The sequence below is a fragment of the Echiichthys vipera genome, assembly GCF_963691815.1.
Source record: "Echiichthys vipera genome assembly, chromosome: 17".
NCBI lineage: Eukaryota > Metazoa > Chordata > Actinopteri > Perciformes > Trachinidae > Echiichthys > Echiichthys vipera.
In genome coordinates, this window is record NC_139842.1 from 7,380,006 (window position 1) to 7,401,401 (window position 21,396).

Here is a 21,396-nt window from a genome sequence, read left to right on the forward strand (position 1 = left end):
GATTCATCAAGCACTGCTGCTAATGTTGTTAAATTAGGGCTGCAAGTTAATCTGACAATTATATTCTTGATTAATGAATTGATACATATGTTTGGTCTATTAAATGTCAGAATTTCCACCCCATTTTCCCAGAGTCCAATGTGGCATCTTTAGAAGTTCTCTTTTGTCCAAAACCCACTCAGAAAGAAGTATGAAATCTTCATATTTGAGAGGCTGTAGAAAGTACATTTTGAGAATATTTGCATTAAAAATAACAATTGCAATTAGTTGATTATCTGTCAGTTGACGAATGGATTGACTAATTATTGACTACACTTGGGAAAACTCCCAGGTTACATTTTAAAAGGAGTGGTGAGTTGCAAGTCTATAAAATAGGATTAATCACTTTCAGAAATTCAGCCTTAAAAAAACATAATGATGACACCAAACTATGAAAAAACAAGGCCTGTAAAAACACTCTAAGGTTTAAAGTTTAAGGACACTCAGTTCTTGCTTATGTGCTCACACACACACACTCACACACACACACACACACACACACACACACACGCACACGCACATGCACACTCGATACTTGCACGCACGCACACACACACGCACTCTCGATACTTGCACGCACACACACACACACACGCACTCTCTCTCTTGGCACGCCATATGGAGCCAAGCAGCATCAAGTGTCATGCCTGCTCCACACAATACACACCCATTCGACCGTACCTTTGTTTCTTCTTCTCCTCCACAATATTATCCCTCCATCATTCCTCTCCTTCAGGTTATTCCAAAGCAAAATCTCTCCATCCACAATTCACTCTGAGGAGACATCTTTAAGGCATCTTTAAAAGGCCAGCAGTGTCAACTCACAGCCCCTCTCTTTCTCTCGCGTAAAGCCTCCCACTCAGTCCCCCCTCTCCAAGCCCGAAGAGACGCTTGTGAATATTTAATGGTGCCATTGTGTTTGTGTGTGCGAGTGAATGGGGAGCATTGGCTGGGAGTCCGTACTTTCTGGTCAGCCAGCCTTGGAGACAGGACACAAACAGCTGGGCAGCAGGGATGAAGGCAGTGGGGAGGGGTCGGAGGTGGGTGACCCTCAACTGCTGTACAGCTGGATAGGGAAAGAGTCTGCAGGGTGCTCATCTAAGGGACTCCTGTTACAAAAACATGCTCTTATAATGTGGCCAAGCAGTGCATTTAGTGTTTTTTATACTTTATGTCCCAGATGTATTTCTATAAACTTCACTTTGGGGAGTTTGGTAGTCCCCCTCCACTCAAAAATGTGTTTTGTTGGTCTGTTTGTCTCTCACTGTACAGACCGGTGTATATGCAGAGAATGTATTCACATTCATCTGCTGAAAATGGAAAGTTTCTTTGAAGGGTCTGTGCAGCTCCCCCTCATCCCTACAGAGCTGTATCTGTTGGCATCTGTGAGCACAGAAGACACAAGCACACAAGACCAAATGAACGCTGTGGCTCCATAGCGGCGGCGGGGTATGTCAGTTCGTCTTTTATAGTGTTCACAGATTGTTTAAAAGGTTCTTGTGGGTTTAAAGGAGCTTTCGAATCAAATCAACCTGTATTTATATGGCGCTTTTCATATGGAAAAGTATCGCAAAGTGCCTCACAGAGATGTACAGAAGAAGAGAAACATCAAATAAAATCAGGAGAAGAAAGTTAAAAAAACCCAACCCTCCCACATTCATGCACAGAGACACACACAAATATATATACGTTCATTCACACAAACACACACAGCCACGCTGACACACACTCACACCTACACAAACGCTAGCTGTCACTACAGAGACATGGCCGAGCAGCGAGACCTGAGGTACAGAGGAGGCTAGCTTTAGTTTCTCTGTTGTTGAGAGCCAACCCCTGCCCACTTATTTTCACTTTTTCGAGTACAGCTCCTTCCATAGTACTGAACTGATTTTTTAAAATGTATATAATCTTACTAAATGTACTCATGATTATTTGCTTGATAATTAACAATAAATAAAATATACTAAAAACGCATGAAGGTAAAATGTATCGGAATAAAACAAACACAATGATTTACATTTTATGGACTTTATTCTTTTCCTCCATTTTCTCTCTAAATCGATGTATCTTCTTATAATCAAAAGGTAAAATGCATCAGTTCCTGTCCACGGCCATCTAAGGTTTGCGCTGTCCCTTTAATGCGCTTTCTTAATTTTCATATACAAAATAAGAATGGTGGCTTTTTTTTTTTTGCTGTATATCTACTGTACAGTGGACCTTTTTTCTCTCCATTATAACTGCTCCAACAAGTGTGACTCCTCCTGCTCAGTCTCTCTCTTCGATCAGGAGCTCGTTTTACTTCTTAACAATCTGGATGACGTCTTCGTGCTCCATGATGTGCGTTAGGCCGACCCTCTGAGGGCTGTACTTGGTGCTGGTTCCCTGGAAGACCAACAGACGACACAGTTCAGACCCTTCCTTTATGTCTGTTTGGGTTTCAAGTGTACTGTCAAATGAACTGAGATCTCTGCACCCCTAACATACATGAACTGCATTATAAGGACATTGTATCTAGTTGTGATAGGTTTGTGTAATACAGCTTAACCAATGGCTCACAAGCAACAAAAGTGCAAAAAATATTTGGGGAAATGTTGTAGTGCTTTCTCATCCACTGTCACAGTCGTTGGTAGGTGCACTGCCTGTTATTAACTGACTTTTTCACGAAGCATTTTCTTTATTTTATGAAGCCACTAGATGGCGCTCTTGGTTTAAAGGGAAAAGGCTCAAGGATTGGTAATTCTGTGCCTTCAACCCTTTGTTGAACAGTGAGTGCCATCTAGAGGGAAAAGAAAATAAAGAAAATACTTTACATAGCTTCATGAAGCTTTTGTTTGGACATCACTTAATTTTCCCCATCCACATTTCGAAGGCCCGGCCTACTCTGCCTTTGATTGGCTTGTACTTGTTACCTTCGTCACAGATTGATGTAGGTGGGGGGAAAATAACGCTGCGGGAGCGGGCTTAGAGACGTTGATATGGAGGGGCGGCTGTGGTTCAGTGGGAGAGTGGGTCGTCCTCCATTCAAGATTTCGGTAGTTCGATCCCCAGCTCCCCCGGTCCGCATGTCCAATTGTCCTTGGGCAAGACAATGAACCCCAAATTGTTCCCTGTGCTGCGCATGGGTGTGTGAATGTGGTGTGAATGGTTAGATAAGATGGTATGTAGATGTCCACTGCCACCTGTGTAGATGTCTGTGTGAATGGGTGAATGTGACAAACACTGTGAAAGCACCTTGAGTAGTCAGAAGACTAGAAAGGCGCTATATAAGTACAAGTCCAAGTCCATTTAACACTGCTTAACAAATAAATGTAAAAATGGCACTTCAAAAACATTGCTGACTCCTGGCTTACAGTCCGTGTGCATACACAGTGCCCCTATTTCATACAATATATACAGTAATATCAAGTATACATTCATGGTAAATGGACTTGTACTTCTTTAGTGCCTTTCTAGTCTTCCTTTCTTTAAGGCGCTTTTACACCACATACTGCATTCACTGTTTCACACACATTCATAAAATGATGGCAGTTGCCACCTGCTCATCAGAAGTGAATCTAATCACGACACATATTCACTGATGGCACAGCTATCGGGAGCACTTTGGGGTTCAGTGCCTTGCCCAATGACACTTTGACATGCAGACTCGGGGAGCCTGGGAACGCAACACCGATTTTCTGATGAGTGGACGACTCGCTCTTTCTCCTGAGCACCATGAATTCTCTACTAAAATATATTTCCAGCTGTGAGTGCGTACACTTCTGCCGCGCAATCCATTGAGAGATTAAAGCAACGCAAAGCAAAGCAATGTCATGTTAATATGCATGTTACCACAGACGTATAATTACTTCTGTGATTTTTATAGTATGAAATTACTACGTACTAGATATAACTGAGCAAAGACGTTCATTGATAAATTCTAGGAGAGTCCTAATGAGCTAAACTTTCAATGAACTGGTGCTAATTTTGCGTTGAGCCACAAATTGGTGGTTATATGCAGTTTTTTGACCAATGACACACTGGTTAGAGCTTTTTTCCTAAATAAATGCACATATTTTTCATTCTGCCCAATGAACAAAAACATACTGAATAGTGACCTCAAAACTGCAGGAGCTTTCACTTCTAGTAGAAAGAGCATCATTAAAAGATACATCAGTCACTGTATGTCTCAAACACAATCCATGACATCTACAAACAGTCTTTGCTTATTCTGCTCAGAAAGACGAAAGACGTGGTTCGGGCAAATTTGTTGTTTCTGAAGGTAATTGCCTCTGAAAACTCGAACTTACCCAAACCAGAGCATATTTAAACTGGCTGGCTAAGGTCCTGTGGATTCGATGGCACTGTGAGGAAGAAAGCAAAACGGGCATATTTGCAAAGATATCATACACAGTGTGGGTACAGTAGGTCTGTTTACAGTGGGGTCATTATTTACGCGCAAATGTTCCAAAAATGTTGATAGTATATGAGTGAATTCATGTGCACTTTGCTTACCACGTGTTCTACTGAAGCTGCTCTTCTCATAATGATGGCATCGTTGAAGTCTGGGCGCTCTAATGGAAAAAGAAGAAATGGAAAATTCATTTTTTATAAAAGCTATCCATGTGCTAAGGCCCTGACCAGACAGAGCGCGTTTTACACCCCACAGCCTTTTTATTGAAGACGGCCAGAACAGACAAAGTGTCTTTTTGTTATTCTTGCTAGGCAACCACCAAATCACCTGTCCTCAGCCAACCAATATTTTTTTGCTATGAAGTCAAATGGCCTTGGGCACTTTTCCTCCCTGAGCTGAGTTTTTTTTAAACTCAAAGCATTAAGGGCGCTCGTGCAAAACACTGCACCCTCATTAAAAACAGTCACAAAAAAGCCGCCCAGGCTGCTCAAACACGCTCCGTCCGATCAGGCCCTAATGAGTGAATGAGAGAAAATGTTTGTACCTCCTCTTTTCTTAGTGTAAATGCAAATCAGAGCCAGGTATTCCCACAACGTCTCCAAAAGGTAGTCCAGGTTCAACTTCATCCCACAACTGATATATACATTGGGACAGACAGAAAAGGAGAATGATTTTTGACTGCATGCATATAAAAAGAGTGAGATGGAAACTGTTATTCTCACACAAACACAACCGTATATATATCTGACCTGATGACCACACTGTTAGGTCTGTGAGCCAGGCGGTCCACTTCCTCGATGGAGATTTGATCCACCTTATTGTACACCTGTGAATGCCACAAATAAGATGAGGACTCTAAACTAATGTACACAAGCTGCAGTAAACAAAGAAGAAGAACTAGGCAAAGCTATGGAGATTTGCTGAAGCCTCGCTACTCCAAAAAAAGAGTTATTTTCTTATTTTCACTTCACATACGAGTTCCTAAAAACATCTTTGGACTTGGAATTTGGCTTCCAAACATTTGAAATTTTCGAAGTTACGATGCTGAGACCCAACCCAGATGATTGGACTGACGTACATATAGGCAAGGCATGTAAACTCTGTTCCCGACAATGACGTCAATGAACTCGTCCGGTGTGCTGTCCTCACGGAAGAGAACTTCTGCGTTAAAGATTTCTGAGGAGACGGAGTTAAAGAAATCAACCAAGTATGACTGTGACTTAATAAGAAGTCCATGGAAAAGCTGAAGTGGAGACACAGAAATGTCTCTTTGAGGAAGAAACCTAGAACATTTAGACCAGTGAGATCATGTTTTTTTTCTGCATGCTGACAGGGTGAAGGATACTGTATTCATGAAGAATTAGCTGGACGAGCTTCTCTGAGCAGTGGGTGAGAGGGACTGTGGAGTTGTAGGAGAGGCCGCCACCTTTCTTGGGCTACAGGGAGAAAAAATCACACATTTTAACAGTTTGGTATCAGAACTTTAAGTATCCATTCCTGCATGAATGTTTTTTGTTTTTTCTGTTGCTCTGCTAGTAACAACACCCATTAATGCCAAAGCATGGTACCGTGACAGGTACAATTTCCTTGACCCACATTTCACTTGCCACAATATATCAAAAACTATGAGCCATATCTCTTTAAAATTAGATGGATATCCACATACGCCCAGAATGATAACAAGTTTTTTCACCTTGAAATAAATATTTGGCTTCGAGCAGTTGAGTCGGATGCCCACCGTCTCCAACTCCTTTTCTAGAAGTTCTCTAGAAAGACAAAAGGCAAGCATTAGGTGATGAAATTACCACACACACACACACGCACACGCGCGCGCACGCACGCACGCACGCACACACACACACCTCTGAACATCTCCTTTGGTGGCATCCAACATCATGATGACGACGTCTGCTGTCCTGGCAACAGCAATGACCTGCCGACCTCTACCCTTACCTATCAAAAGTGAAAGAGTCGCTGTATTAAAATCACTATGAGAATGTTTTTTTCCTATTATTCTGAGTGGCAGCATGTAAATTATAATTATAATAATTATTTCATTACTCTGAAATCCCACAGATCTTCTTTAACATTTTTTCATTATAACATAATAATAAAGTAGAATACTAGAATAGAATACTACAGAGCTCTGACGTCTGCTCATTTTAAGGTTTAAGCAAACACAATATAAAACCATGAAACCTAAGCATACCTTGGGCAGCACCCTCAATGATTCCTGGCAGATCCAACAACTGGATGTTAGCCCCTTTGTACTGGAGAGCAACAAAGAACAGTGTAAACACTTTTTGTTTAAAGCAATTCTTACCTCTCCGGGATTTTAACACTTTTCTTTTGTAATCTTAAAATGCTCCTAATAAACGTATGGCACGCTAAAATCTATAATAAATCATCAAATATCAATATTCAATTCTCATATTTATGCTAAAAGCCTGACCAATCATTTTATTCAATACAATACAATTTGGCCGAGCTTCCTGTCATCCGTCGCCCCGTTTCTCTTGCACTTCTCAGGCTGCGTTCAAGTGTCACGGGAAGTCCAAAGTTTCAGACCTTCGACAAGGCAAAGTGCATTTTTCGCTAGTTCGCTAGTAGGCTGCCCCACTTTGACAGACATTCCAGTACACTTTGCCTTGTTGAAGGTCCGAAACTTCGAACTTCCCATGGCACTTGAATGCATTTCCCTCTCACCGCACGGGTCGGGGGAGGAGGGAGCATCAGAAGGCAGGCAGGGGGAAAAGGGTGGGAGTTTGGAGGGAAGTGCTGTGAGACATTCAAGAAAGCTAAGAACTGCTTTAAGATACACAGTGGAGTGGGTGTGTGTTACCTCTATGACACCAGGTATGCAGGTGAGAGTGGTGAACTCATAGGAAGCAGCTTCACTGGCCGTTGACGTCATCAGACTGAGGAAGGTGGACTGCAGGACACAACAGAGGATTCAATTACATCAGCACGTGTTGAATGTTTGGGATGTGTTTCTCTTCTCTTTTTGGTGCCTTTCAACGTTAGAAAAATGTTCAAGTTGGTTCAAGTACTTTTTTAATGTGTGTGTTTTTGTTATTTGTGTATGCGTGTGTGTGACACACTGCAGGATTAAGGAACCACAGCTATGACAGTAAAATGGAAAACCTTATTTTTTTCCAGATCCAGACCAGAAAACACAACCCATTCGCCGCCACATTGACCTACCTTACCCACAGAGGGGAAACCGATAAGAGCGACACGAGCATCTCCCGATTTCATGACATCGAAGCCCTCGCCTTTGGCCCCCGCCGACTTTGAGGGCTCCAGGAGCTGAGATCTGTATTTGGCTAGCTTGGCCTTGAGCAAACCCAGATGGTACTCAGTGGCTGGAGAAATTATTGAGAGAGAGCGAGAGAGGAGGGGGTGAAAGGTTGCACTTTAACTGTAACACCAGCATAAGCACCACACTTAGTATCATCTGGAGATACCCTGTTTTGAGGGATTGTTCCTTTAATTGTGTGGTAACGAATCAAGCGTATGGTGTCAATTAGCCAGTTCTCCTTGAATTTCTGTGACATTAATGAGTAACACAACACTGACAGCTGACACGCACACAGAGAGAGAGAGAGAGAGAGAGAGAGAGAGAGAGAGAGAGAGAGAGAGAGAGAGAGAGAGAGAGAGAGAGAGAGAGAGAGAGAGAGAGAGAGAGAGAGAGAGAGAGAGAGAGAGAGAGAGAGAGAGAGAGAGAGAGAGAGATCATGCTGTAGCTAGCACAGTTAGCTTAGCTTCTGCCCTTTCTTACCTTTGTTTTTCTGTGTCCGAGCGATTTCTCGCTCTATTTCCGCGATTTTCTCCAAGATCCCCATCGTGCAGTGCCGTGTGTGCTGCAGCTACACTGCAGAGGAGAGGGAAGAAGAGAAAACAGAAACGTGTCACTCTCACTCCACAGTTGTAAGCTTTGTTAGCCACCCGGCTAACAAGCTAACCAGACACCAGCTGGACTAGACGTTAAAACAGTAACTCAAAATACGCATCTGTAAAATAATATCTGCATATGACACATTTAATGTCAGCAGTTTAAATGTTGTAATAGAAAGAAGTTTACACTTTGACAGACGGTTCACTTCGCAGCATGCACCGACAACTGACATTACCAACCGGAACTCGTCCCGTGCCCATGAAAGGTCCGGAAGAAACAAGGAAACTCACTGTTACACACATTTTGCCCCGTGTATCCTTCATCGCTCACATCAACCGGGAGGTGTGCAGCGTGACCGCGGTACCGTCTGCACGGTAGAGCTAAATATTAAAAGGTGATAATGTGTCCAGTCGGATGTCATTTGACAGCCGGACTTTGCTGATGTTATGTCAGGTCAGTCGGAGTTATTAGGTAATATATAGAGAGCGAACATGGCTGCGCCCGCAGGACCGAGGGGATCATCCGCCTCCAGCCCGCCCGGCTTTGAAGGTTTCCCGTTCGCACTGGCCGGTAAACCACCGGAGGACAGCTCCGGTAAAGAGCAGGAGCAGACCGGGGATGTGAAAAAGAAACCATGCAGGGCTTGTACGGACTTTAAATCATGGATGAAGATCCAGAAGAAACACACGACAGCTGCTGTACAGGTGACAGGAGGTCAAGGCGGGTTTGTTGGAGGATCTGTGGAAATATTACTTTTAAAGTGATAAAGTGTGGCTAGACTGAGAGATGGTTTATAAACTGATATACATTTTAAATGTATCAGTGTGTTTGAGTGTTGTTCTTCCTCGAGCTAGAAAGTCTATGTCATGACGCAATGCCCCATGCTTGTTAAATTGGGTTTCATCCACTGTGCAGAGGAAAATGTCCCCTCCCGCCCAAAGCTTTGAATGTCAATTATTTAATCCTGATCTTCAAGCTGTGGTGAAGAACCTGGCTGTAGGGACAAGACATAAGCAATGTATAAACACAAATCAACATTAACCACATAATGCAGTTGTCTAACCAGAAACCACACGCTGTGTGTCTGTGCTATTCCCCAGGAGACCCGAGCTGCAGAGACAGAGCCACAGCAAGACCCCCAGTGTCCGTTGGACAGGGAAGAATTGGGGCGTAACACCTGGTCCTTCCTGCACACGATGGCGGCATATTACCCTGATCGTCCATCTTCTACCCAGCAACAAGAGATGGGGCAGTTCATCAACCTTTTCTCCAAGTTCTTCCCGTGTGATGAATGTGCAGAAGACCTCAGGGGCAGGTCAGACCTTTGGATTTAATATGCAGGCTGACAGGCACATAGCAGGTCTTGTTGCATCTTAACTGCTTGCTTGTGGTTTTAGCACAAACGGACCTGCAACTGTCACATTTTCACATTTTAAGATGTCATAAATTAGGAAAGAGCAGGCTGTTTCTAAATGCACCACGTCATCTCCGCAGATTGAAAACCAATCAGCCAGACACCAGGAGTCGCCACGCTCTTTCTCAGTGGCTCTGTCACATCCACAATGACATCAACATCCGGCTGGGCAAGCCTGAGTTCGACTGCTCCCGTGTGGATGAGAGGTGGAAAGATGGATGGAAGGACGGCTCCTGTGACTGAGAGATGTGAAGACTGAGCGGAGACCTGCGAGGGGAAAAACTTTGAGTGGGAACACCACAAGGTGGAGCTCACATCTCAGTGGTGGAGAAACTTTACACGAGGATAGATGGGCTATGTGGTACCAATTCTTGTTTTGTGGTTAGTTAATATGGCTGAAAAAATGAAAGAACCAAAACAAATAAGTTTCCCTCTCTGTTTCTGGGGTTACTCATAATAAACACAGCAAAGTTTCACTGAACCTCTTGTTTTTTCCAGTTTTTTGGGGAGTTTGCGACACAAATGTTTATGGAAATTTTACATCCAATCTTGTATAAAATGGAAAATGTATTCTTAAACAATGTATCCCTTATTTGTCTGATAAAGCTAGTAAGTTAGGTACAAACTGATTTAACCATTAAGATGCTATTTCCTGGTGGTTTTAACCCAGATCATTACAACACTAAATATCAGATTCTTAAATGTGGGGGGAAAATTGTCAGTCATAATTAGAGCCATCACTATTACTTTTAAATATGTTGGAGAAAAATTATATGTGTATAATTTACTGCTTGAATTAGTAATGATGTATTTTTCTATTTTCAACCATGATTGTTTGATCATTTTAAGTCATTAAATTAAGTAAAAATGTCTTTTGTTTTATCAAAGTGATACTTTTCTTGTATTTCTCTAATTTATGTCACTGTAAATTGCTTTTTACCGTTGATCGGACGAAATAAGCACTTTCAAAGACACTCTGGGCACTGATAACATTTAAGTTTGACATTTTAGAGAATAAACATTATACAAAAGATTAGGGTTTATGGATCATCTGTTAGTTTAAGCATTATGTGAATCCTTTTCTCCTCTAGTCAAGGGCCTTTCAAGCCATGTGACCTGATCTGTATGTGTGTTATTAATAAACTGTCCAATTATGAATTTGTTATTTAAGGAACGAGGAGAGGACACACACAAGCCTAATGCTCAGCTGCTAATTTTTGGTTTTACTGATATGACCCTATAAATGGCTTTTGTATTAGTTCCACATACACTCAACAACCAGTATCCCCCTTAGTGGGGTTTGAATTACTTAATTTAGGATACTAGTATGTTTGTTTACTTTGTCTAATTAAAATGACTGTTAAATATTGGATTTTAAAGTAGACGTCACTGACCTCTAGTGGTGTGAACCATGTAAGCATGATATTGTATATCACAGCAGCTTCAGTTTGTCATTTTCATAACACGGTTCATGCAATAGTAGTGAAAATGATACCACTGGGTTCTCACAACACAAGGATCACTTTATATTTTCATGTTGAGGCAGATTAGTGTCGAGCAAAATGGTTATTGTTGAGGCTACAGTACATAAGTGAATATCCCATGATAAGCAACTTGTGACTATACGCTGACTGTTATGGTATTTGGCATGAATACATCATCATGAGACTTTTCTCTCCATGCCATGTTTCATAATAATCAAATTTATTATTGTATTTAGTACACTGAGTTTCGTAACCTCACATGACTTATCTTCAACATGAGTGGAGGTCTAATAAAGATAGCTAACACACCAAATGGGGCCAGGGGCGTAAAGTTGGAGTGCAATGGCCAGTTGCTATACTTCTACACCCCGTGCTTGGACCACAATCATCTATAAACTTGACCTTCATTTGGATTTTCAGCCACAAACCTGTACAATTGTGTGACTGTATCTTTCACGACCCTTACTCAGATCACACACATTTTCAAACTTGGCCTTCATCTTGATCGCAACTACACACCTGTAACGTTTTGGGAATGTGCAGTTGCAACGCTATTGCGGTTACAAAATCTGGACACACACAGACAGACAGACAGAAAGTCAGACAACACCTAGCAAAATACTCAAAACTGCCACCCTATTAGTTTCCGTTACAGTAAGTGTCTCCAGGACCACATTTGGTAATAAAGACACTCACAAAACTCACAGAACAAAGCGTTGCACTGATGACATAATTTTTATTAAATTTCTTTAAATCCTGACTATAGCCTGACTAGCGGGGGCCCTGGACAAAATATGAACTGTGGACTGTTTTCTTGGGAAATTGGTTTTATACAATTTATTTCAAATGTATACACCATGTCATTTAACAGAAGGCCTAGCCCAAAATCTGACTGAGCCCGGTCACTTATACACTGCCCCAAATCCTAAATTTGACCCAAAAGGCAGATTGCATTATGCAAAATGACCCAGTGTTTTTAGAGCTTGACCCATATTTAAAGTCTAGATATTATGACCTCTGCTTCTTTGACTTTGAGCACTTTTGCATCAGTTTCTTAAGGATACAACACTAAAACCCTTTGAGGCCCCAAAATGATGGTAGGCTACCACAAACCAACAACAACCTTGTTTATTGTGGCAGTCAACAGTGAGTCAGTGGCCTGTTGTTTCATCCACTATGGTAGCACTAGCTCCCGATCATTTTAGACTATAATATTCCATATTAATGATAATATTAAATTATGTGCCTTAGCCCACCACAGTAGCGCGGGCACGTCTGTCATGCACGCTCCCTCAACTCGCTGCTTCCTCCTCTGCGCCCGCGCGCCTGTGAATGCGTGCGTGCGCGCGCGCTGGACCCGTCCCTGCAGCAGAGAGCAGCAGCAGCGCATCCATCCTGCCGTGGAGCCGGGGAGCGTGGAGCCGCGAGGAGCGCACAGAGAGAGCGAGCGAGAGAGCGAGAAGATGGACGGAGTGGGATCGTTCGGAGCGGGCCGGGCCGGGTCCACTATCGACCCGATTACCTTCGCCAAACAGCCGCAGACCATCCTCAGAGTGCTGTCCTGGGTGAGAGCGTTATTTTGTTATGTGTGGATGTGTGTGTGTGTGTGTGTGTGTGTGTGTTTGGATGGATGTGTAACCTATGTGGGGGCTGTCTGTTATCGTGGCTGCGCGAGACCCGTGACGTGTTCTTACTGCAAATACAGACTCCCAGAAAACCAGCGATAATTGATAAGCAGGGTGTGTAAATGGAAACCACAGAATAAATGTTTATGTCGGAAATGTAGCGTACACAGGGTGTAACCGAGGCCCGGTGGCTGTCTGACACCCGGACCATGACACTGATTTCACCACAGATGTGGGGTTTTTTCTGGAATAGAAATCGACCTCTCCTCACCTATAACCATTGCGAAAAATCTGGCCTGCCAATGCTTTATAAATACAGCCTTATGTGCAGCACACCAGACCCGGATTGTTTCGAAAATAAGAAAGACGGACATCCTTTTTCATTCCCCAGCCTCCTTCTCCCTGTTCACCACGCCAACATTATTATTATTTTTTTTTCCTCTCACGTATAACCGTGTTATTCACTATGTACACACACACCGTCTTCGTTTATGTCATTCATATTTTCAGCTAATGATTTTGCTGATTTACCCTATACGGTCGTCGTCCGTCATCCCACCCGTGATTGGTCCGTGATCACCATTACGCACGCAGAGCCGCGGAGAAGGTCTTCTTTAGCAGTGCGGGCAAACACAGCGAGCAAGAGAGCGTGAGATGTGTGCGCATAATCATTTCACCCTCATTAGTTTCCGCTGCCTACAGATGGATAATGTGTTGTACATATTGCAGTTTATATATGATTTGGATTGTTCAGGTGTGGGTGATGTGGAGGTTATGGGCCTGCCCTCTGAGAAGGACAAATCCACGCGTATAGCTAATACAGCAATCATTGTCATTTGATGTTTGTTATATTAACAATTTGGGCTAATTTGCTTTAAAGTTTAATTGCCCATTTTGTCAAGGTGTAGCCTATTTACCCGCCCCCCATTGTACTAAAATTTCAAGATGTAGATCATGCCCCAACTTGATATTCATTGGAAGAAGTGCTCACATCCTTTAAAGCTAAGTGAAAGTGCTAATACAAAATCCTACTCAAGTTAAAGTTAAAAACTATAATCAGCTACTTCTAGGTTAAAGTATTGAAAATGTATGCACTTTTTAAGCTGAATAAATGGTCCCTGTTACTGAAGTAGCCTATTAATATATATATATGGCATTGTTGGATTGTTGATGTGATGCAACAGTGCATAAGAGCCATTTTAGCTGGTTGAAAACACACTACACTACACACTCCCGCCCCCAAAGGGAGTCAACCCAGGTACACAGCTCAGGATAAGCTACACACACAGCTCAGAAGCTGCCACAATGGTGCACTGACACCGACCGCTTCTTCTACTCCAGATGCTGATTGGTAACCAACCCCACCTGCATGCCACCACTCTGCCAGGGGACAGAGAGGAAACACACACACACACGGCATATAACAGGGCTTAAAAAGAACACACACACACAATGGAGTCATATTTTAAATATCATGTCAATATCATATCCCTATGCAGCTTTATCATGCTGAATGACTAAAAGAACGAGTGTGTCTGCTCAGATTAAATCTAGACATGTGATTAGTTTAAAATGTGTATCCAACATTATCCCATTGTGTGTCCCTACTCCATCATATGACCCACACCCCCAAGTGTGAGTGCATTTCTGCTTGTGTGTGTGTGTGTGTGTGTCAGTCACATGGCCCTATTCTGCCACACAGTGTTAGTCAGCTGATCAGTGTCAGTGTAAGAGTGCAGAGCAGAGGTAGGAAATAAAGATCTACAGATCAGGCCTGAAGAGTGGCGGTATTCATAAAAAATGTGATGAACTAACGGGGAAAAAGTTTTATAGCATGAACTGTAGCAAACCTTTATCACACTGCCAGCTCTGGTATACACACCGCCTCAGGGCGATGTGATTCTTGAGGGGAAGTGAAGCATCCACCTCTTCAGTCAGTCATTCAGTCAGAGAGAAAGAAGGGAAATTAGGTTAATGCCTTTGGTCTGAGCACGCTCAAAGAGACACTCTCGAGTAGTGCTGTTTCAAGTGAGCCAGCGACAAGGGAGACAGTGAGAGAATATGATAGAGATATGGTGATTGTTTAAGCAATAACTTGTATGTTAATTGGTTTTTCCTTACTCCACCTCCTCCTCTGTCTCTCACATTCGTATTCTCAATCTTTCCTTCCCTACCCCTCTCCTCTTCCGTCCCCGTCTGCAGATATTTTCACTGGTGGTCTTTGCCTCCATCGTGAACGAGGGTTACGTGAACATGGGCAGCGAGCGTCTCCACTGCGTCTTCAATAAGAACGCAGACGCGTGCAACTACGGTGTGTTCGTGGGCCTGGTGGGCCTGTTGGCGTGCTCCTTCTTCTTCTTGCTCGACTACAAGTTCTCCTCCATCAGCTCTGTGAAAGACAGAAAGAAAGCTATAATGCTCGAGATCGGCTTCTCAGGTGGGTAGGAGCGCTCAATTGTATTTACAAGCGAGAGTTGACACGAAAAGGTTTAAGTTGATAACTTCCCATGAGTCGAGAAATGCAAGACAGCATTTGCACTGTGGACATTTCATAGTTAGCTTGTGATTGAAGGAGTCAAAAGGCTGGGTTTTCCCCAAAATGCCACTAAAAAAAGTATCCAAACTAGACCTGCCTCTTTGTTCCAGATGAATGCTTTCTTGCACTACTAGGCATCAAGAGAAATGAAACCTGTAAACGTACATAAAAGGTATCAGAGAATGAGGTTTCTAAAGGGAACAAAGAACTGCTTCAGATGGCCCAGATTTAAGAAATCAGCACCTGCAGGTCACTGTGTTTCTTCTTTTAGGTTCACTTTAGTAAATTGTCTTTCTTTTTATTGTGACAACGTTGTTATTGTTCCACTGGTTTCTTGCAGGTTTCTGGGCCTTCCTGTACTTTGTAAGTTTCTGCTTCCTGGCCAATCAGTGGTCTCAGACCACACCTGACGAGCTGCCACTCAATCAGGGTGCAGATGCAGCCCGGGCTGCAATCGCCTTCTCTTTCTTCTCCATAATCACCTGGGTAAGAACGTGCAACTACAGATACACGCAGAGGCTCACATACCTACACGCAACAATGGAAACAAATGCAACAAATGTTCATATAGCTTCTCAAAAATAAATAAATACAATAACCTACAACCTACAACTATTTCTGGATAGGGATTTTTCATCTTAAGGTGTGGAAAGGCCCGGAAAGTTTGGGGTCAATTAGTGCAGACTGGTCTTTAACCAGCCGATAGGTGACTGACGGGTGCTTTCCTTCACTGAAACATGAACATAAACCTTTCCTGAACCTTAAAACACAAATGTTTCACCCTTTGTTCTTTGGTTTACCCTTTAGAGTTGCTGAAAAAACACACAGCTGTTGACATATACAATATCAGCTGAACCATGGGCAGATTATGAGACTATGACACAATGGGCTACTACTACTACTACCACCACTACTACTAATGCTATTACTAGGCACAGGTGCAGGAAAGCCCCCATTCTACTCAATGGCAGAAAAAAAATTATTTTACATATTTTTCAACCACATCTGGCGGATCAACCATGACTTCAAAGTGCTTCCGCCTGTCTAAATCCCTCTAAAGCTCCTCTCCTCAGACACTGTATTACACAAAATACTATAGGATACGAAAATTGTGTTGTATTCTAAAATATGTCACTATCTTTATATTGAGCTGAGCTGCTTTAGACTGAGCCGTCTGACTTTTCAAAGAGAAAAGTCAGAAGTTAACACTTCAAATCGCCTCTGTATTATATTATAATCTATCTGTGACCTAAACTATGAAAAGTAACCCATTCCTGATTAAATTTAAAGCGACAAACTGGTCATGCATCGGTTGAATTGAGGTCTACCAATTTAGATGTGTCATTAACACTTATAGCTTTTTAAAGGAATAGTTCTGTAATTTGCCAAATACTCTTGTTCAGTTTCTGGCAGAGAGTTGGATCAGAAGATTGATACCACTCTCATATATGTCTGTTAAATATAAAACTGTAGTCATCAGCAGGTTAACTTAGCATTACACAAAGACTGGAAACAAAGACTGCCACCGTTGCCTGGAAAAGCCCACAGAGCTTCAAAGAGTGGTGGAGGAGAGCCGATCGGTGTCAGATCTGTGCACGACTAAATACAGTATAATAATCATATCCAAAACACAAGTTTAACCCCTAGTGGTTTCATGAGAAGTCCTTTCAAAGGGAGCGTACCCATGTTCCCCAGGTCTGATGTACCGAAAAAGGTCAGATGTTCCCCGGTCTGTTATTTTTCCCGCAAATAGTGCCAAATTCCACTGCAAACAGGCTTATATACTGTAGACCCTAACACTGACCATAACCGTAACCCCTAACCCAAAAAAAAAAAGGCTGAATTAAATCATAAGGCAGGGGCTTATGCGACCAGGGAACATTGGACCCTTTTTCCTGAAAAATGTTCCCCGCTTGGGGGCAACATAGGGATGACCCCTTTCAAAATACTAATGTTTATACATTTTTTTAAAAACAGCCAACATACACAGAGGTAGAGAGGTGTTGCCCCCCTAATGGAACATTTATGCCACGCCGATGCTTGCAGAACCTCTAAAGCTAATAAATGAACACGCATCTTGATTGTTTAATTGAGAATGTACAAAAAAATGTTTTTATTATTATAGGGGGTCATGTGCTAGATTATTCCTTGGCTGGGAGCTGGTTGCCTGACAACGAAGGATTTTGTTACAGAGCCAGGCTAACTGTTTCCCCTTGTGTCCAGTCTTTATACTAAGCTAAGCTAACTGGCTATTGTTTTATATTTATAAGACAGACATGACAGTAGTATCAATCTTCTCATCTGACTCTCAGAATGCAAATAATATTTCCCAAAATGTCGAACTATTCCTGTAAGGCAAAGTCAAGGTATCTTTATTTCCAAAGAGGCAATAAACTAGGCTGACTATCTGTGATCATCATGATTCAGTCTGGCTTACTTTAGTGCGGTACCTAGAGTTGTTTTTTTCTAATCTTTTCCATCTCCCTGCTGCCCCTGTAGGCCGGACTAACAGTGCGTGCAGTCCAGAAATATCTGCTCGGCACAGACATGACTCTGTTCACCACGGAGCACATGGACGGCGGAGCGCCCACCCAGCCATACCCCTCCAATTCACCGGTGGGGGGCACTACTGAGACCACAGAGACCTACCAGAGTCCACCATTCACTGAGAACAACGCAGCGCCTACATACCAGGTTCCCATTTACTAGAAAACACAGACCTGATGGTGGAAGAGGAAGGTTGGGAGATGGCTAAGAGGAAAGTGATAGAACCTTGCCTTCTGTGATGTAAAACCTGCAGTTGTTTGTGTTGATCGGGGCTGAATTTTCAATAATTGTTAAAAAGAAAAAGGAAAAAAGGCCTCTCCGTCTTTATTTCCTCCTCTTGTTCACTTTGCTTCCTAAACATTCCAGCTTTATCTGCACTTTTCTTTCGCTGTTTGTTAAACTCAGTTTCCTACTTTTGCAAATCCACTGTCCCCGGATTAGAGCAGATGAGAGAAAAAGAAAACAGGAAGAGGAAATGTAGAAGAAGAGGCCAATTTGCAGTATATAAACGGTTTTTTGACAAAAAATGTGAAAAATATGAAGGGATCAACAAGTGAGTGACTCCAACATGTATTGGACAAAAGTAGTGCAGAAGCCACTCACGTACAGTACCTTCATCAAGTGTCAAAATCCCCTTTCATGCCAAACAGTACGGGGAATGTTTTTCTTTTTACAGCTACAGTACAGCCTCGTCCTTCCTCCCCCTTTCCCTACTGCAGTTAAAAGTGATCCTGTGTGTTGAATCTGCATGTTTCCAAACTTAGAGATCAACTAAGTGCCATACTGTACTGTGTGTCTCAGACAGTGACTTAATTTAGTAGATTTCCACATGCTGTAAAAAAACAAAAAATACATTTTTGTGACAAAGTGCAATATCTCACATTCTTATGTCGGTCCGTAGGTAGGTATATACTGTACTGTGAGTAGACTAGTTACCGTCAGATTAGACCAATTTTAGTCACTGTCTCAAATTACATACTAGTGTTTGAATTGTACTAACAGATCTCAGGCAAATTTCTGAACTAAAACGATTGATCTGACTTTGAGATTCCCTGGTGAAGTTCCAAAGCTATGGAAATGATATCTGAATCTAACAGATCCTGACATAACAAACCAAATTGAGTATTGGTCAATGAGCCTTTATATCATCTTTTCTAGTATTTATGGTACTGCTCCATGCAGTGAAAATGATTCTTTTTACTCAGCCTGGATCAGATTCTCTGTTTGAAGGGATTTTGAGCACTTCTTGTCGGAAAGTCAAACAAACGACAACAAGGAAACACAAAATTATTACAAAGGACAAAAATAAATGAAAGATGTGAACAATGGCCACAAAGAAATGGGAAAAACTACAGTGACCCTAAATGACTACAACGAGTCGCAAAACGACCACATAGAGACAAAAAGACTACAAAAATACGCAAAAAGAAAGGCATAAAAAGACCCAAAAGAACTAGTAAGAGTTGCAAAGTGACGACAAAAAGATTCAAATTGACAACAAACAGTCAAAAATACTACAAAGGTATTAAAAAAAAGGCTACAAAGAGACACAAAACGACCGCAGAGACTCAAAATGACCACCGTCAAGAGGGGTGGGAGGCAGGTCTGTGCCCAGGGGCCCATTGTCCCATAATGCATCCATAGCACCAGGGAATGTGTGTAGTGTGTGATTTGAGACACTGTCCTATGTTGTGTGCTGTGTGTATAAAGGGGCGAGTATGGAGATTCTGGGAAAGTCAGGTCTGTTTATGTTTACGTTTTAGAAGCTGCCAAACTGCCCTTTGTTCTTATTGCTGTCTTCTGATTACCACGTTACTACTATGTTGTTAATGTCTACAGGGTTTTATGTAATCACAAAGCGGGGGGGGGGGGGGGGGGGGGGGGGGGGCAACAGCTTTTATTCAGCGAGGGAGGTCGGGTCACTGGAAAATTCAGTGCAGTCTCAGGCAAAAGAAGAATCTGTTTGTAGGATGTTAAGGATCACTAGCTGGCTATTCATTGATCCTGCAATCCTGCCACTGAGGGGTTGGGTGGGTGGGCTGAATTTGTTGCCATGGTGACAGGGACAGGGTTGGGTGGATTAGTCACTAAGGGCCCTGATGTAGATAGTAACCATGCCAACCATGTCGGTGTGTGTCTCTGTGCCGTCGTTCACGTACGCTCGCCATCAGCGAAACCTGTAGTCTTGGTGTGTGTGTGTGTGTGAGAGGTGTGCACGTATATTAGCGTGCGTGAGAGACGTGTGGTGGGTCTGTGTGTGAAAATGATGTGTGAATGTGTGTAGTAAATAAAATGTTGTGGTGCCGAAAAGTTATTTTTTTGAACGTGTTTGTTTTAGAGCAGAGGAGGAAATCAGAAGTCTGTTACACAGTTTAATAATTTCCCCCAAAATACAAAAAAAATAAATAGGATTTCTGCTTAATATATTATCAGTGTCAAGATATATGAATTACAAAGGATGAAATTAAGAGTTTGTTTTTGATGAACAGAGCCAAATATAAAATCTTAGAGTGATATAATTGACCTGTAGAATGCCTTGCCTGCTATTCTCACTGATCCTGTGTAAACAGCGCCCTCTGCAGACCAGAGGAGCTACTGCAGCAGCGGGACAACAGGCTCTCAAGAGTTTTAAAAGTAATCATGATAATAAATGCATGAAATTGTTGTATAGAACTCATTATATATTGAATACTATGTAATTCTTAAGTTGACCAGTTGTTTTTTGCAAAGTGAGATTCGCCAGCTGACAGGATTCTTGTGTTTTATATCAATCACAGTTTATTCTCAGAGTTGCGTCCATACGCCCCAAATCATTCTTTGGTTATTCAGGGATGTTATCTCAACCTCATAATCTTATTGTTCACACACATGCACATGTCAAAGCTCCAGGGTGAAACAAGCCCCGGTGACTGTAATGTTCTACCTTTAAACTTCAGAAAAGTAGTAGAGCCTTAAGCAAGACTGACAGAAAATGTCCGCTAAGCGTAAAAAGGGATACCCTCTACTAAAATAAAAGATAAGACACCGACTCACACGAAACAGTGACAATGGAAAAGAAAAAGAAAACGTTTCTGTTTGTTCTAAATTAAGATCATTTCAAAGTAGTCTTGGGGGATAACAGATTTCCTATTAGGATTTGGCTCAGGAAAGGGTGCAACACTGCTGGAGCATTACTGGATGGGGTTTCAGGTGGGGTTGAAATCCCAAAACATTCAAGGCACTTGGTTTGGGGGGGGGGGGGGGGGGGGGGTATAGTTTGATACTGTTTGGTGCAAGTTAAAGGACTATACTTTGTGCTTTTTCAGCCAATTACCTACAAGTTGTGTGAACATTACTGACAACTATTTCCACCCTGAAGCAACTGACTTTTAATCTTTAAAACAGCCGTTGGTTTTGAAAGTAGATGATATACAGTAAGTATGAACAATGGTCCTGAAATAAGACAAAACACAAGTAAAGT

At 42.3% G+C, this 21,396-nt stretch overlaps 3 protein-coding genes across 4 annotated transcripts; 2 read left to right on the plus strand and 1 right to left on the minus strand.

The window, feature by feature from the left end:
- Positions 1–2,097: 2,097 nt before the first annotated feature.
- Positions 2,098–8,595, minus strand: drg2 (developmentally regulated GTP binding protein 2). Of its 2 annotated transcripts, none has more exons than XM_083931818.1 (14): positions 8,570–8,595; positions 8,214–8,306; positions 7,637–7,797; positions 7,275–7,364; positions 6,642–6,702; positions 6,295–6,385; positions 6,126–6,198; positions 5,778–5,868; positions 5,511–5,608; positions 5,182–5,258; positions 4,977–5,065; positions 4,534–4,592; positions 4,329–4,382; positions 2,098–2,424 (listed from the first exon to the last, which is right to left on the minus strand). In XM_083931818.1, the coding sequence occupies exons 2-14, from the start codon at positions 8,275–8,277 to the stop codon at positions 2,338–2,340; spliced, it is 1,095 nt and encodes a 364-aa protein (XP_083787944.1). In that variant the 5' UTR covers positions 8,278–8,306; positions 8,570–8,595; the 3' UTR covers positions 2,098–2,337. The 2 variants fall into 2 exon arrangements, with proteins under 2 accessions (XP_083787944.1, XP_083787943.1); XM_083931817.1 differs by having other exon boundaries at positions 8,517–8,589.
- A 58-nt stretch (positions 8,596–8,653) lies between these two features.
- On the plus strand, positions 8,654–10,137 carry gfer (growth factor, augmenter of liver regeneration (ERV1 homolog, S. cerevisiae)). Its single transcript, XM_083930925.1, has 3 exons — positions 8,654–9,034; positions 9,431–9,645; positions 9,825–10,137. The coding sequence occupies exons 1-3, from the start codon at positions 8,822–8,824 to the stop codon at positions 9,985–9,987; spliced, it is 591 nt and encodes a 196-aa protein (XP_083787051.1). The 5' UTR covers positions 8,654–8,821; the 3' UTR covers positions 9,988–10,137.
- A 2,512-nt stretch (positions 10,138–12,649) lies between these two features.
- syngr3a (synaptogyrin 3a) lies at positions 12,650–18,101 on the plus strand. The gene is made up of 4 exons (XM_083931831.1): positions 12,650–12,793; positions 15,056–15,290; positions 15,730–15,875; positions 17,889–18,101. The coding sequence occupies exons 1-4, from the start codon at positions 12,692–12,694 to the stop codon at positions 18,096–18,098; spliced, it is 693 nt and encodes a 230-aa protein (XP_083787957.1). The 5' UTR covers positions 12,650–12,691; the 3' UTR covers positions 18,099–18,101.
- Positions 18,102–21,396: the final 3,295 nt, after the last annotated feature.